This window comes from Pagrus pagrus (genome assembly GCF_965226575.1).
Source record: "Pagrus pagrus genome assembly, chromosome: 13".
Taxonomy (NCBI): Eukaryota; Metazoa; Chordata; class Actinopteri; order Spariformes; family Sparidae; genus Pagrus; species Pagrus pagrus.
In genome coordinates, this window is record NC_140197.1 from 31,679,988 (window position 1) to 31,697,132 (window position 17,145).

At 40.3% G+C, this 17,145-nt stretch overlaps 2 protein-coding genes and 1 long non-coding RNA gene across 3 annotated transcripts; 1 reads left to right on the top strand and 2 right to left on the bottom strand.

The window, feature by feature from the left end:
* Window positions 1–4,192: 4,192 nt before the first annotated feature.
* LOC311267418 (uncharacterized protein) lies at window positions 4,193–9,565 on the bottom strand. The gene is made up of 6 exons (XM_084370488.1): window positions 9,480–9,565; window positions 6,281–6,611; window positions 5,764–5,856; window positions 5,505–5,657; window positions 5,164–5,235; window positions 4,193–4,544 (listed from the first exon to the last, which is right to left on the bottom strand). The coding sequence occupies exons 2-6, from the start codon at window positions 6,407–6,409 to the stop codon at window positions 4,392–4,394; spliced, it is 600 nt and encodes a 199-aa protein (XP_084226614.1). The 5' UTR covers window positions 6,410–6,611; window positions 9,480–9,565; the 3' UTR covers window positions 4,193–4,391.
* On the top strand, window positions 6,601–9,568 carry LOC311267419. Its single transcript, XR_014623838.1, has 3 exons — window positions 6,601–6,743; window positions 7,947–8,093; window positions 9,446–9,568. It is a non-coding gene; the product is annotated as an uncharacterized lncRNA (long non-coding RNA).
* A 4,427-nt stretch (window positions 9,569–13,995) lies between these two features.
* Window positions 13,996–17,054, bottom strand: LOC311268528 (interferon a3-like; the record flags this gene model as incomplete). Its single annotated transcript, XM_084372206.1, has 5 exons — window positions 13,996–14,169; window positions 14,258–14,335; window positions 15,421–15,573; window positions 15,966–16,040; window positions 16,932–17,054. The coding sequence occupies 5 exons, from the start codon at window positions 17,052–17,054 to the stop codon at window positions 14,059–14,061; spliced, it is 540 nt and encodes a 179-aa protein (XP_084228332.1). The 3' UTR covers window positions 13,996–14,058.
* Window positions 17,055–17,145: the final 91 nt, after the last annotated feature.

Here is a 17,145-nt window from a genome sequence, read left to right on the forward strand (position 1 = left end):
AGGAGAAGTAAGTGTGTTTTTTGATTTGTGTGTAGAGTTCTGAGAGTATGAGGCATGCTTTCAGAAAATGTGTGTAAACAATCGAGAAAAACTGTAACACATGCTGCAGCTGTTTTCTAGTCTAACTAGTTTAGTTTGTTCAGTTTGTTTCTGTGTTTCTTCGTTTCTTCGTCTCATAATAAAGTCAGTAAACGTCAGAAGTCAGTTTGGTTTTTCATCGTCTGTGACGCCTCATTAACTCATTAACACATTAACTCATTAACACATTAACTCATTACTCATAAACACATTAATTCATTAACACATTAAGTTGAAGAATTATTAAGGCGGGTGAGTGGCTGAGTAGAGAGAGGAGGGAAGAGAGGGTGTTCTCTTCTCTCTGATACTCATTGGCTGTTGCAGGCTTCAGTCAGGACACAGAAGCTCCTATTGGCTCAAATGAGCTGTCAATCAAAAGGTCAGAGTGAAGTCATCATGTTGGAACCAACATGTGGCTGAAATTCAAAATAAAACCAGAGTGAAGAAGCTAAATGGAAGATTTGGACAGACGACAGCTTACTTTGGACCAACCAGAGGAGGAACACGACGCTTCGTCTGTGAGTGAAACCTTCTCACTGTTTGTTTGGTTACAGTTTGTTTTTTTTATCATGTTGCCACAGCAACATGATAAAAAAAAAAAACTTTTACCAGTCGGTTGGATAGGGGAGGCCGGAGTAGATGCAGACCTGCAAACTAGTCACCTTTCATTTACGTGAATCGTGCAGAACCGGGGAGTTTTTCAAAAACGGGGGGGGTCGTCCGGCCGGCGGGGTAGTGATAGAGTCTGGCCTCACCGGAGTGACTGTTTGATGTTGTTCAGGCTGGAATAAACCTTATTGGACAATATGTAGTAATAACTCAGCGGCGACAGCCCGACACCTACACGAAAAAAAACCACAGAGAAGCACCCGTCCCAGTGTTTCCCATTAATTACCGAGACCATGGCGGCCCGCCACAGTCTAATTCACCCCGCCATAGTCTCATAACGAACCAAAAATATTTTTATGCTGCTCACAATAACATTGTGTTTTGCGCCGTTGATTCAGCAAAGTATCTGTAACTCCGGTCAGCCGGTACTGTAACGTTTCCGGTGCAGGCGTGATGCTGCGGATTTGTCGGGTTCGTCTGCAGGTGAGTTAGTGTGAAAAGATTCAGGTGTGTTTTCACTCCGCTGTCAACACCGGAGCCGCTGCAGCTGCATGCTCGTTAAATACGGTTAGCGTTAGCTTAGCTTTAGCTACAAGCCGCTAACGTTACTTCTATAGGCGTCCACGTTAACCGGAGCTGCGACTTCAGTTTGTCATATTTCACCGATAAGGAGAGAAATCACTGAAAGATAGAGCAATAAGTCCTGAGTGCTGCTGTATTTCATTCAATCTGTGGAAAACTACAACACTGTTCAATATTGTCTGTTTTCAAGCATCGGTTTGCAGCGCAGGACAACAGCAGGACTTTAAAAATTAAAGTCTTAATGTCTGAGAGCAAAACCAGCGGAAACAAACGACTCATTTCTGTTTCTGTGCTCCGGTGCTGAGTGCAGTGAAGTCGGCTGGACTCAGTTTGAACCAGACTGCGGTGCTGAAAGTCTCAGGAAATGTACAGTCCTTTTTTAAATCTTAGCTCAGCTGATATCTCAGAGCACAGTGGCACAAAACATAAACCTGATGTGAAAGAAGTAATAAACACAACACAATGTCAGAAAATAGTTATAATAGTTGGTTATAATTTCTTAGAACACATGGTGATGTCTTCAAATGTCATATTTTGTCTGATCAACGGTCCAAAATCCAAATATATGCAGTTTACTATCACGTATGGTATGACACAAAAAAGCTTAAAATCATCTGATTTGAGAAGCTACAATAATGGTGCCTTCATGTGCTATGGTATTTATGGTAAATACCAAAAGACGACATGAAAAGTGCACATGAACACCCTCTCATGTGGTATTTTCCACTGGGCAACTCGTAGAATTTTTTGATGCCCGAGTTGCCGAGATGAGATAACCTTTCACCTTTTCAACATGGCGGCGAGCAACGGAAGATTCGTGAATGGTAAGCAATGTACACTACTAAACGTGTTTTGCTACCGTTAGTGGATAGTTTTTGTAGCCTATAAAGTGTTGCTCCATTGACAATTGTAATATGATGCGTTAACACTCGGTGTCAGTTTTTAAAATACCATTATGGTTTGGTTTTACCTCCCCAGAGCAGATGCTAACAAGCCTGAATCTGTGTGTCCACCATCTGTATTTTCTCTGTACAACAACAAAAGCACATGAACACAACGCACTGGTAAATACCAGATCACAAGTGGAAAATACCATCTGTACCATAGCACATGAAGGCAGCATAAATACATGTTGGCATTTTTCCTTATTTGGTTATCAAAATAGTTGCTGATTGATTTTCTGTCAGTCACGTGCATGCGAAATTCTTGAACAGCGAAGAGACTTAAAAAATAAAAAGATATAAGATAAGAAAGAATGTGATGTGATCTCATTCTCTCAAAGCCGTCTTTTATGAGAGAGTTGCTTTCTCTTTAACTGGGAATCTGGGATATGTCTGGGATTGTAATTGGGATGGATGGATATACTATGTGCCGAGCAAGAGCCATGTAGCAACTTCTAGTGTCAAAACGCTCCAAAAAGCGTAATTTGCATATTAAAATTACTAAAATGTTCTCCCGGGGGAGGATGCCCTCGGACCCCCTACCTTGGCTTGGTTTTGGACCTTGTCACCTTTTTCACTCTCAGGACTTTGCAGGTCTGCAGTTATGGAGCAAATCATTGTTAAAAATGCTGCACATCAACTACAATTTCATAGTAACTGTCAGAGGTGGGAATTGTGGAGTCATCAAGTCATCTCCATGCCATGTATTTGTTCTGCTCAGTCACTGAACCAGGTGCATTCACTAATTAGCTCAGCTTCCTGGCTGAAGAGCTGTGCTGATCGGACTCAGCTGGTTTAGTGCATGAACAGAACAAATACATGGCATGGAGATGACTTGATGACTCCACAATTCCCACCTCTGGTAACTCATGATCAAATTTTCATTTTTTTTGTGAACTGCTCATATTATTAAAAACCTTGAAATTGTCATTCCAACTTCTTGATGTGATATGTGATCGATACTCTCAAAGTGCACCAGATTAATTCATTTAGATTGCAAATCTTCCCCACCCACCGCCGAGATAATGTTGATAAGTCCTCTGACTTCCGTCCTCGTCCTCTGATTCTCTCCTGAAGCCACAGACGACCAGATTAAATGTTTCTTTGAGGAAACTTGTGGATTTCTGGGTTGAACACTGATATGTGAGAACTCGGCTCACCAACATGTAGAACAAAGGTGGAGTTAATGACGGATCGGCTCTTCAGACTGAGACAGAAACAGTCTCATGATCATCTGACAGTTGAAATGATAATGAGTCAGTTTATTAACGAGGTGATGAGACGACAGCTGAGTCATGAATGCACTGTGATTTATCTCTGTGGTATTTATGGATTAAAAATAGCTGTGTGTATGTGTGTGTGTGTGTGTGTGTGTGTGTGTGTGTGTGTGTGTGTGTGTGTGAGTCAGACTGAGTCAGTGTGTTGACAGTCTGACCCGGTTTGACTCTTGGATCTTCTGCACTTTATTTACAGTCATCATGTTGTTCAGTCAAATCTTTAATTTACAGTTTTAAATCTTGTCAGATAAGAAGTAGAAGATGGTTCTGTTCTGTTCTGTTCTGATGTTAAGTATATATATATAATATTTTTTCTAAATCAGTTCAGTTTGAGATGGACCACCATGAAACAGGGGGGTTCAATGTGGGTGATTGTGCATCGTCAAAGTGTTTTCGATGTTGACTGACTCAGATTGTTCTTCTGAATGTCTGATGGGATTAAAGAATTTAACCACAAACAGCTGTTATGTTGTTCTGCTCAAACCCACCAGACTCCATTCACAAAAACACTGATTTAATCATCATAACCTCTTTGTTGTTTGACAGAAGTAAGTTCAGAGGTGTGTGTGTGTGTGTGTGTGTGTGTGTGTGTGTGTGTGTTAAAGTAAAGTTCAAACTGTCAGAAACGTTTCTTGATGCTTTAATGGGAGGAAAAATTAACACTGAGACATTGAAACACAAAAAATAAAAAATGTCCAACAGAATTTAAATTAGAAAGTAAAATTCAAATGAATAAATAAACTGAGTTATCAAAATATAAATAACATAAATAAATATAAAAAACTTCCTCAATAAGTTACAAATAAATATAAAAAATAAATAGTTAAATAAATAAATGTGGCCAATAAGCATGATAGAAATCCTTGCATGGTCTTGTGTCATCAGTGGGCGTGGTCTCTTTGACTCAATGGGCGTGGCTTCTCTTCCTCAGTAGGCGTGGTCTTGTGTCCTCTGTGGTGTTCCTCCAGGTGAAACAGGTGCGGTGTTGATGCAGGGCGGACTTTAGGACCTGGAGCAGATCTCTCCTCAGAGCCATCAGTCCGCAGACGGCGCCGTCCTGAGTGACACACAGACAGGAAGTGTGTCAAGTAGTGACCAGAGCGTCATTTTTAATGATTGATTTGAGGAAACATTTGAATATTTAATTCATGTTGACGAATAAATTCACATTTTAATAGTGATAGCTCCAAACCTATAGGGGGCAGTATAACCATTACCTGCTGCTACTCTTTAGTGATTAGCTGCTGTTAGCATGCTAGCTCTTGGAGCTGGAATATTATTACATCTTACTCTGCAAACTGAAGATTTATTTACGATGAGATGAAGCTCGTCTCAGTTCAGTCAAAGAGACAAACTTGAATTCAGACAGTGGATTTTTCTGTTTAGTAAAGAAAACAGGTGTCTAATAATTCCTTTCTTGACTTGAGTTAATTTTGTCGGCTAAATAAGTACAAGACGATCAGACTGTCACCTCTGAGCTACACAGTGCTGGTAGCAGCTAGCTGGTTAGCATGCTAATTTCAGCAGAACACAGAACAGAGACGTGTTTGACGTCAACACTGTTGTTTCTTCATCTGTTCATCATGTTAGCTCAGTTCAAATGTTTAAAACGTTATTCACATCTGACAGACAGACAGACAGCTGTAGAGACAGACAGACAGAGTGTCTGAGTTTACCTGCTGCTGGAGGACGGCCGTCACGTTACTGAAGTACGGAGATAACACACCTGAAGAGTCAACACCTGACAACTGGAGAGAGAGACAGGTCAGAGAGAGAGAGAGAGAGACAGGTGTAGAGACAGACAGACAGACAGGTATTCAGACTGTCAGACAGACAGACTGGTGTTCAGACAGACAGGTGTAGAGACAGACAGACAGACAGACAGACAGACAGGTATTCAGACTGATAGACAGACAGACAGGTGTTCAGACAGACAGACAGACAGGTATTCAGAGTGATAGACAGACAGACAGACAGACATTCAGACGGACAGACAGACAGGTGTTCAGGTACTCACACAGCTGCCGTCCTCCCCCAGTCGGTCCTGTACTATTCTGAAATCACGGACCATCTTTCTGTCCCAGGTGACTCCAGCAGGTAACTCCTCATCGTCGAACATTGGCCCCGCCTCCTGCAGTGACTCATACACTACCCATAATACCCGGCGGCACTGCAAAGAACCAATCAGAGGTGAGTCTTTTTACCAGTGCACCAAAGTTTGAGCAGAAAAGCAGGTCAATGATTGGCTGAGAGATCAGCTGAGGTCAGAAGATTACCTCAGGGTGATTGGCTGTGGCAGCAGGGAGGGCGGAGCTTGGGAAGGAGATGTTGGCGTTGTACGGCCGGCAGTGGACAGGAAATGACTCCCCCTACAGGACAGACAGGAAACAGTCCACGCTTTATCGACAACACAACTAGAAGCTAATGCTGAGCTGCATGTGGAAAGATACTGATGACACTAATATAAGCTAATGCTAAGCTACACAAAGACTGACAGATAAAGTGAACGTGCGGTTCTGAAATGGAACAGCACAGAAGTCGACTTTTCTGTTAAAATGTTTCATGAAGATGAAGCGTTAAAATGAAAGTTCATCTCTACAGACAGGACGGGTTATATATGAACGCTGTTAGCAGTTAAAGTGTCAGTTATACGTGAACGCTGTTAGCAGTTAAAGTGTCAGTTATATATGAACGCCGTTAGCAGTTAAAGTGTCAGTTATACGTGAACGCTGTTAGCAGTTAAAGTGTCGGTTGACATTAGTCAGCGTTCTGTTTCAAAGTCAAAGGTCGTACCAGGTCTCTGAGCAGATGGTGGGCCCGCTGGACCAGGTCCCCCTCCAATGGACAGGTCGGCATGGCAACCAGCATCAGCTGGAGGCTGCAGATCTGCATGAGGACTAGGAGGACTGAAGACAATGTCATGCTTCTGGTTCTGATGGTTTTTGTTTCAGGTGATCTTTGGCTGGTCTTGATGGATCTGGTCCAGGTTCTTCTGGTCTTCTGAAACAGACTTCAGTTTAAGATGAAGTTCTTCAGGTGGTCTTTTTCCTGGTTTTGGTCCTGGTCAGAGCTGGACTGAGATGCTTCAGGTGTGCTGTGTGCACCGTAGGGGAGTTCAGGTAACCTGGAACAGAGAACAGCAGATTGGCTAGCTGTCAGGACCAATCAGCCAATCAGAGGCCGTGTACCTGTGTGAGTCATCAAACCACAGAGAGTCTGATCCAGACTACAGCAGCAGAGACCTGGACCAGGACAGGTGAGTCACTGCAGGTTCATTCAGGTACACAATCCTCTCGGAGGAGAATGAAACCGTTTATCTCTTCTGACAGAAACAGACATGAAGTTTTTATGTTTAAATAAAAACTGACATCTGATTTCAAAGAAACACTGATGAACTCTTAATTATGACAAATATTTTGAAATCAGTGAATTGAATCAATTTATCTTCAAATGTTTGAATAACCTGAATATGATCCGTTTGTGAGAAACTTTTTGATATTATCTCAGATGTATTGATTTATTATTATTATTATTATTGTTGTTGGTGGCTGCAGCAGATTTAAACAATGCCTATATATTATGTGTACATATGCAGTGTGTATACTAGTGCCATTGTGTGGTGTATCTGCAATATAATAATTTATTGTAATTATAATGGCGCTACAGACTCCATAAGTGTTTGTTCAAATGTGTTTAAAAAGCTGATCGAGGAAGTATTTTATATGAATTATTATTATTATTATTATTAATTAATCTTTCTCCTGTTTAATATAGTTAAATTTTTTTAATGTTAGTTCAAGTACGATCAGTGAATCTTCAAACTTAACTGATGTTTCTGGATGAATCCTCGATGATTACTTAAAAAACCACAAAAACCACCGAGAGTCATAATGTGATGATATCACCGTTTAACAGGCCTGTTGTAGTTTTATTCTGATGTGGAGGAGAAATGAACCCTGAACACACCATAACAGTGATGTGTTCACTGAGCGGAGGAAAAGTGAGAATGAGTGTCACAGTGAACGCAGTGACTCATCATCTCCACCTCGTTTGTCCTGCAGACAAAAATGATTTCACAGTTTTTAATTAAAAAGAATCATTTTCTCAAGTTTTTATACGTCAAAACTAAAACAAATAAGAGAATAAACCCTGATGAACATGAGTTTGATAAACCGAGTCAGAACCGTGTTTCTGTTGGCCGGCTCAGTCAGAGACGACGTCTGACCTGCAGCACACGGCGTCATGTGACGTTCTGTTTGTCATATTAACTCAAAGTGTCTCAGATGGAAACATTCAGACTTAAGTTTCATTTCAGAGCTGTGAAACACAAAAAAGTGAGACTTTACGCGAAAGTTAACGTGACATCACGTCCAATGAAAACGAGTGAGAGTGAAACAGATCAGTGATTCCAAACTTTTCTCTGTGAGCTGAAACAAAACTTGTTTCTGTTGTTCGTCAGATTTTCTGTTCGTCGCCTCGATGTGACGAAAGTTTCCACCGGAGCTGCAACACTCGACGTTCCTGACCGCGGTGGACGAGGAAACTCGACGCGTAGGAAAGAAACATGTTAGCGGTAACTGTGAGCTGTCGTCATCAAGCTTCAAATGTAACGTGTTTATTTATTAATTTATTTATTTATGACATTTGATTGTGCGTGAACATGTTGATGAACATGAAGTTTAAAAGCAGCCGGTGAACTGGTGTCATCAGTTCTCAGAAAACGTTAACGTGATCAGAAAGAAGCTGTTTGACGAGTTACGACAGAAACAAGAGAAATGGAGGAAGTACTCGGATACTTTACTACAGTAAAAGTACTGATACCACACTTTAAAAATACTCAAGTAAAAGTCCTGAATTTGAGTAGAATCAGTAAAATGTAGTTTAAGCATTAAATATATTCAGTTTTGGAGACTTAAACTACCAAACATTTTGTAATCATGATAAACATACAATTAAATGAAAATATTCACTCATAGGGTCCATCAAGTACTTTTACTTTTGATACTTACTACATTTTATTGCCTGTTCTGTAATTGAAGTATAATTTTTATTTCATTAATTTTTACTTGTAATTGAGTATTTGTACAACCTCTGGCTGGAGGTATTCAAACTCTGTACTTCAGTAAAAGTACTAATATCACAAAAATACAAGTTAAAGTCCTGCACTGAAAATGTTTCTTCAGTCAAAGTATCATCAGGAAAATGTAGTTATTAAATGTACTTTAACTTGAGGACTGTACTTCAGTGCAGTTTTGAGGTACTTGTATTTTATAGTAGAAAATATTTTTACTTCACTACATTTATCTGACAGCTTTAGTTACTAGATAAGTTTATAGACGACAGCACAATGTAAAATAATATAATACAAGTATTTAGTTGGTGGTACTCACATCCTTTACTAAAACTACTAATATCACAAAAATACTCTGTTACAAGTTAAAGTCCTTCACTGAAGATGTTTCTTCAGTCAAAGTATCATCAGGAAAATGTAGTTGAAGTATTGTCAGTAAAAGTATTGATTGTTTTTACAGGAAACAGAGTTGATCAGTAATCAATGAATGGACTGGTCGTTACAGCTGCACTTGTACTAACTGTTGAGTTAGTACAACCAGTAACTGAAGCTGTCAAGTAAATGTAATGGAGTAAATGTAATGGAGTAAAAAAGTACTGTACCTCAAATCTGTAGTCAAGTAAAATACTTGAGTTACTGTGGGCTACTTAGTTACTTTCCAGCTCCGAAATAAATTAAAAATTTAAATTTTTTTGATAAATTTAAAAATGAAGAAAAATAAAAACAAACTCCCTTTTTTTTCTGATTCAGAACAAAACTGAAGAATAAATACTTATTTATAAATATATATATATATATATTTATAAATATATATATAATATATATATATGTAAATATTTCCTGTTTGTTTCCTCGATATAATAATTTCTATAAACTTAAATCTTCAGGATCAAAAACATGAACAGATGAAATAAAACTCACCTGATGAGCCGCAGTGAGGTCCTGGAAGTCTTGAAAGTCCTGGAGATGCTGAAGGTTCTGGCCCCTCTGGTTCTGGTTCTGGTCCCTGTGGCAGCTGGTTCTTGTGGTTCTGGTGATTGTCTCTGTCACGTCGGCTTTTAAATGAAACTCCAGAAACTGAAACTCTGATGTCTTCAAAGCAAAATCAAAGCAAAAAATGTGGAAATTTCCCCTTCACACGCTTCCCCCCCCCCCCCCCCTCCCCACGAGGCGTCTTACAATGACTGTGAAGTTAACACAAAACCACACAGTGACACAAGAACAAACAAACAACAGGAACAAACCAACACAAGAAATAATCTGGATTATTTCAGGAGGAAAATAAACATGTCCAAAAGTATCTAGACACCTGAACCCAGCTGCTATATTCATTTATATGGAGTTAGGGACAAACCGTGTCCACATAGTTTTGGCCAGATAGAGTTCAGTTTTAGTTAATTTCCCTCAGACCTCATCATTGCTAAAATACACGATATAGCCAAAAGTAAGTGGACGCCTAATTTCAATGAATCAATTTTATTTAAAGAGCATGATCACCATACAGCATGTTCTCAATACACTTTACAATTAAAAAGTGTTCCGATTGTTAATTTTAGGATTAGGGACAAATGAATGGAAACGTAAAGACTGTAATATAGTTTCCTGCAGGGAAACGTTACAAAGTTATCAAGAGTGAAAACTGCTTGTAATTTAACAACACTGGTGCCTTAAGGGAAACGTTTAGAGGTTAACCTCACAGTTTCATTAAGTGATTTTAATGTTTTAATTCAGGGAGACTTTATCAGTAATCTGCTTAGTTTAAGGTGGATTTTAAGGGATAAAAGCACCTAAAACTTGGACCTTTAAACGGGCCAAGAGATCAACTGAAGGGTCAGAGAAAGAAGAAAATTATTGTTCAGAAGCTGCAATTCATGATTGTTTTCCTCAACTTTACTTTTATTTAAGTTTTTTGTTTTCAGGTCCCAGAAAACAAAAGATAAATAAAAGAATCTGACATTCTTATATCTTATCATATATTCTTATATATTTTTAAATTTCTTCCTTGATGAGGTGCTGACACCAGGTCCACTTCATACAGGGTGAACAGCAGCGGTTGGAAACAGTGGACGGACAGATAGTGCTGATTCAGATTCAGATGCTGTCTCATGAACTTTTCCCCATTATTTCATCGTAAGGAGCCGAGAAATCTTGTGTGTTCGATTCCACTTTGCATATCTTTATGTTTCTGTATGAATCAAAGTAAACTGTCGTCACACATTCAGACTCATTCAGGATGCGGTTTAACCCCCGAAATCTTCAGTTTACATTTACAGAGAAGAGTCAGAGAGGGGAGAAAAGAAAGACGGCACTGAGTTTGAGACGGACCGAGGCAGGAAGTGGAGACTCATTTAGACAGAACAGAAAGAAGGACGAGCGAGTCGAGGATCTGTGACACAGGAAGGAAACCACATAACTCCTTCTACAACTTGAGTCTGAATGACTGTCAGCTGCTGTTTGTAGAGAAATGTAGAGAAGGAAAGTCCTCCTCATTCAGTTTCCACTTTCAGTACAAATGATGAAACAGTTAATCAGCTGCGTCAGCACATTTTCCACTGTTAAATAATCAAGAGTCACATTGTTAAAATATCTATGAACATGTTTCAACATCACATGATTCAGTGCTAACGTGAAACAATATTAATAAATATCTACTGGTTGTACCTCAGCCATGGACATGTTATTAGATACTTATAGGCCTACCTGTACGCACATATGAAAAATATTTCCCTGTTTGTAGCTGATTTCTGGCTCTTTGAGCTGATTTCTGTCAGCATTTTATTGTATATAGTACTTAGTACCCTGTGTATGTATTAATTATGTATTAATTCACTTTCACATTTAATTTGCATTATATTTATTGATTTATCCAGCTTAACACAACAAAGACCAAAGAGCTGGTGGTGGATCTGAGGAGAACCAGGACACCAGTGACCCCAGTTTCCATCCTGGGGCATAACGTGGACATCGTTGAACACTACAAATATCTGGGGGTGTTCATTGACAATAAACTGGACTGGACTACTGATGTCTATGCTGAGGATGTTTTATGAGTCTGTGGTGGCCAGTGCTTTTCTGTTGCTGTTGTGTGCTGGGGCAGCAGACTGAGAGTAGCAGACGCCAACAGACTCAACAAGCTGATCAGGAAGGCCAGTGACGTTGTGGGGGTGGAGCTGGACACTTTGACAACAGTGTCTGACAGGAGGACGCTGTCGAAGTTGCGGGCGATACTGCAGTATGACTTTCACCCTCTCCACAACGCTCTGGTCAAACAGAGGAGCACCTTCAGCGAGAGACTAATTGCTCCCAAATGCAACACTGAGCGCCACAGGAAGTCATTCCTACCTGTGGCCATTAAACTTTACAACTCCTCCCTCTGATGATCGGACTCAAATGGCTATATATATTTATATATTTATATATTTATATATGTTTATCTATGTATATTTCCCATATGCCATATTTTTATTGCACTGTATATATGTACATACTTGGAGTGGTCATTGTACACTTGACATTGTCTACTTTATTATTTTATTTTGTTGTCTACTTTATTTTGTATTTATATCTTTATCTTTATCTCTTGTTTCCATTCATGCTACATTTCTATCTCTACTTTGCACGGAGCATCTGGAACAAAAACAATTTCCCCCCGGGGATTAATAAAGTATTCTGATTCTGATTCTGATGATTCTGATCATTTATCAGAATGAGAATCATCAGAAATACTTTATTGATCCACGCACATGGGGGAAATTGTGTATGTGACGTTAATAATGTCTGTTTGTATTTTTTCCCTTGTTTGTTCCACAAACTTTTTTATTTCTGTATTTTCTGTTGATATTCCTTCCTTCAGTTGTGTTTCATTATACAGATAAGGATGCTGTTGTTGGGACCCACAGATGAAGTTGTTCATTGTGGATTTCAAAATGAACTCTGAACTGAACTCAGTTCCCAAGAAATCCCCAGTCTTCACACCTTGGTGCAAATGCCGCATTCCAGTTACATGGGAGACCACTCGCCCGAGTTGAAAAGTGGGAAATCTCGCAGCTGTCTCGCGGCATTTCACCGAGGCACGCCCCCTTTTGGTCGGAATATCCACTGTCCAACTCGGTCCTCATGAGAGTACACCGAGTTCAGCGAAGATAGACAAATGACTTGACAAACAAAGATGGCTGCGCCCATAATTGATGTATTTTCTTTGTATTTGTACCACGTTGGTCGATTTTAAATGCTCTTACACACTTGATTACATTGCTGCTTTAATCCGGTCACCAATTTATGCATTGCACGGTCTTGCTGTGCCTGCAATACAATGTAAAGTGTTTTCGAGCTGGTTTGCTAAATAGGCTAATGTAGCTAACAATAACAAAACAATGACTAGCTTGCTACTGCCCTGATGGCGTCCATGTTCTTCCGACTTGTCATGTAGCAATGACAAACGGGAACGCTAAAAGTGCGACAAGCCAGGAAATGACGTCACGTTCTCGCGTAAGAGCGACTCGGGCGAGTGGTCTCCCATGTAACTGGAACGCAGCAAAAAGACTGCCAAGAGACGCAGCTTTGAGCTACTATTCGTCAGGGTGATAGACCCCCCACTGAGCAGACAGTCAAAACTCCAGCTCCTTCCTTTGTTCTCTCTCTTCTCCACCTCCTGGATTCTTCTGGACCCCCAGCTCTTCTCCTGAGAGCTGCCAGCTACATTTCCAGCAGCCCAAAGAACTTCTCCTCACTGCAGTGACACGAGGTCCTGCTAATATTCCATCTCAGTTAATGCCAGCAGCTGCAACACAAAGCTCACCAGCTAACTCCACAATCCAGGGAACACAAAGCAAGTTAGCACCGAGCAGCTATCCCTGCAAAGGAGCGACCAGTTTCCTCCAACCGCTGTCTTTCATCAGTAATGTTCAACATTGAGATCACAACCTTCTCCTGCTTGGCTCATCAGCTAAGGAACCATCCGCACCTTTTCTTCAAAGACTGTTAACACTGAACTGGGCCTAGATAGCACACAGCATAGCATAGCACGGATATATTTTGAGTCTCTGAAGTCATTTTAATGGTCTTCATTTGATAAGTTTTCATAAAAATACTTAAGTAAATCAGTGAAAGTACACAAACATTATTATCAGCTTCATGTATTTATATAATCAGCAGTAAAAAAACAAGTTAGCATCGGTTCATTATAACATCGTTAACAACAAACTTTCTGATTTCCAGCTTCATGTTCAAGTAAAACCAGACTACACATCAATAAACACAAACTGTTCAATAAATAAATAAATAAATAAATAAATAAATAAATACGATGAGATTATCAATAAAAACATGACAATCAATAAATAAATAGGATGAGATCATCAATTACAAAATTACTAAATAAATAAATAGGACGAGATCATCAGTAGAAACATGATCACAGATCAATAAGTGTCTCATGGAGCAGAGTTTGTCTCTCACAGAGAAACAGAATCAGACTCATGGATGAGACGTGTCAGAGCTGCTACTGAGTCGCTGCAGAGCGCTTCCTGATGGACGCCACCAGCAGGTACAACCGGTCCAGGTGCAGTTTAGTTTCCTTCCGGATCAGCTCCCAGGACGCAGCACTACCACCCTGTACACACACAACTACAGTCAGTACTACTACTTTCAGCCAGTACACACAGTGTTACAGCGAGTACTACAGCAGTACTTGTACTTACAGTGCGGTACACAGTACATGTCTCCAGCCTCCTGTAGTACTTCCTCAGTCTGCTGTCTGCTGAGCTGTTAGTCGACACCTGCAAACAGAAACACAGGGTAGATTGTTTCTCTGTGCTCGCTTCAACACATTAAAGGAAACGAAGCGGAAACACTGAGAGGAGCTGAAGTGGCAGCTGAAGCAGAAACACAGAGCAGCTGAAGTTGCAGCTGAAGCAGAAACACCGAGAGGAGCTGAAGGGGCAGCTGAAGCAGAAACACTGAGAGGAGCTGAAGTGGCAGCTAAAGCAGAAACACAGACAGATGCTGAGTTTCAGTGTTTGATGAAGTCAAACTGAGAGGAGCTGAAGTGTGAGCAGTGAAAGGAGTTGACGTGTCAGTCGAAGTGATGAAGTCAGGTGACGTGTTGGTGGAAGTATAAGATGCTGCACATCACTTCAAGTGTTAGCACGAAGGACTTCAGCTATCAGTTTAAGTGTCAGTGCTAAAAGGAGCTGAAACGTTATTCATGAAAAGAGCTGAAGTGTCAGTTGAAGTCCTGAAAGGAGTTGATGTGACAAGTCTGAGAAAACAGTTGAACTGTTGACTGAAACACATGAGCTGAAGTGGTCAAAGGAGTAGAAGTGACAGTCAAAGTCTAAATATAGTTTCAGTGAGTCTGACGCTTCAGTTGTTTTCACTCAATGAAAGAGTTTCAGCTGACGTGTTGGTACTGAAAGAAGATGAATACAGTTGAAGTGCGAGCAGAAAAAAGATGAATACAGATGGAGTGTGAGCAGAGAGAAGATGAGTACAGTTGAAATGTGAGCAGAGAGAAGATGAATACACATAAAGAGTGAGCAGAGAGAAGATGAATACAGTTGAAGTGTGAGCAGAGAGAGAGAAGATGAATACAGTTGAAGTGTGAGCATAGAGAAGATCAGTACACATGAAGTGTGAGCAGAGAGAAGATGAATACAGTTGAAGTGTGAGCAGAGAGAGAGAAGATGAATACAGTTGAAGTGTGAGCATAGAGAAGATCAGTACACATGAAGTGTGAGCAGAGAGAAGATGAATACAGTTGAAGTGTGAGCAGAGAGAAGATGAGTACAAAAGTGTTTCTTGAAGTTAAATGACTCGTGAAGTCCTGAAAGGAGTTGAAGCGTCCGTCTGTCTGTTTACTCACACAGGTGTTGAGTCCGTCTTTCTGGCGGTCGATGACCGTCAGGAAGTGTTCTGTCTCGACGGTATCCCAGGTAGCGGAGGACAGGTTGTCATGGTGATAGAGATCAGAAATCAGCTCCAGACTGTCTCTGATGAAAACCAACTGAGACTCCACCTGGAGAGAGAGGGGGAGACAAGAGTGAATTCTAGCTTTCTGATTGGCTGATAGAGCTGATGTCATCAGTTGATGTGTCTGCATGTAAATGTGTCCTGAAGTGTGTCGGTGTGAACATGTGAAGAATAATAAAGGACCAGAACAACAGAAATGGTCTGAAGGGAAAGTCAGTGAGCTCACTGCTGGCAGTCTGCAGCTCAAACACGTCACTGAAAGGAGTTCAAGTGAAGCTGGAGACAACCAAACACTGAATACAGCTGAAGTGAAAGTGCTGAAGTGTCAGACTGACTGACTGACTGATTGATTGATTGATTGATTGATTGATTGATTGATTGATTAATTAATTGATTGATTGATTGATTGATTGATTGATTGATTGACTGATTGATTACCTTATCCCTCTGTATCCGTCTGTAGAGTTTGTCTGGAAAGGGAACTGGGCTCTCCTGATCAGTCAGCTGACCACCCTGAAACAACAACAGACAACATTTCATTTTACCACAAACTGCTGGAAACTGAAGTGGTTCCACTGGTCTAAATGAAGGAGGAACTGAATAAAGAAAGACGTTTACTGAAGGTTCTTATCAATACCGAAATACTGAATAATGCCAATTCTGTATGTACAAATGTTTCCTGAATGAATTTGTCTATACATGTATACATATAGAGTATATTTTATATTGATGTAAATATATTTAATATGCACTGATACATCTAAACATATAGAGTTTATCTTATATTGACATTTTCTCTGTGATCTGATCATTTTCTAATCAGTCCTCGTTGTCTCAGAAGAGACAGATGTTTGCTGCTGTTGTACTTTGTTAAAACTCCACCAGATGTCACTAGCGAGCCAGCAGCAGCTTTAAAGGGCCACTTCACAGTTTTTAACAGTCACATGAGCAGCAGTGTGTTATTGTCTTCAATCATTCGTCCTGTTTCACTGACTTTTAATCTGAAACTTTCTTTTATCTGCTTGTCTCACTTTATGAACATCAGCTGTTCTCACATATACATTCATTTATCTAAATAAATACACGTCTAATTCCTGTTATACACAAACAAACATGTTTACTTTGATATCTGTCCATATGTCAACATTTACAGTTTATTTTATATTTATGTGAATATAGTTATTAATCACTGACACATGTAAACATTTAGTCTGTCACCTCCTGGAGAAACATTTGGAGCTCCTCAAGGACCTCACAGAGACTCTTAGCACATATTCAAGGAACTCTTTCAAAACCCTCTGAACCTCTTCAACTACCCCTTAAACACCTTCAAGGACTCCTGGAGTTTCCTCCAGGACTCCCGGAGTCTCCTCCAGGACCTGGTGTGAGTGTGTGTGGACTCACCATGAGGCGGATGTGTTTCAGAGATTTCCCGCTCAGGTGAGCGTACTGTGTGAGCCAATCACAGCAGAGGACAGGAGTCAGGCTGCTGCAGAGGACGAAGAGCAGGCTGGTCCAGCTGAACATGATGATGATGATGATGATGATGATCAGATGATGATGATGATGCTGCTCTGCTGTGGGTCAGTGTCTCCAACATGCTGCTGATCTGTGTTCA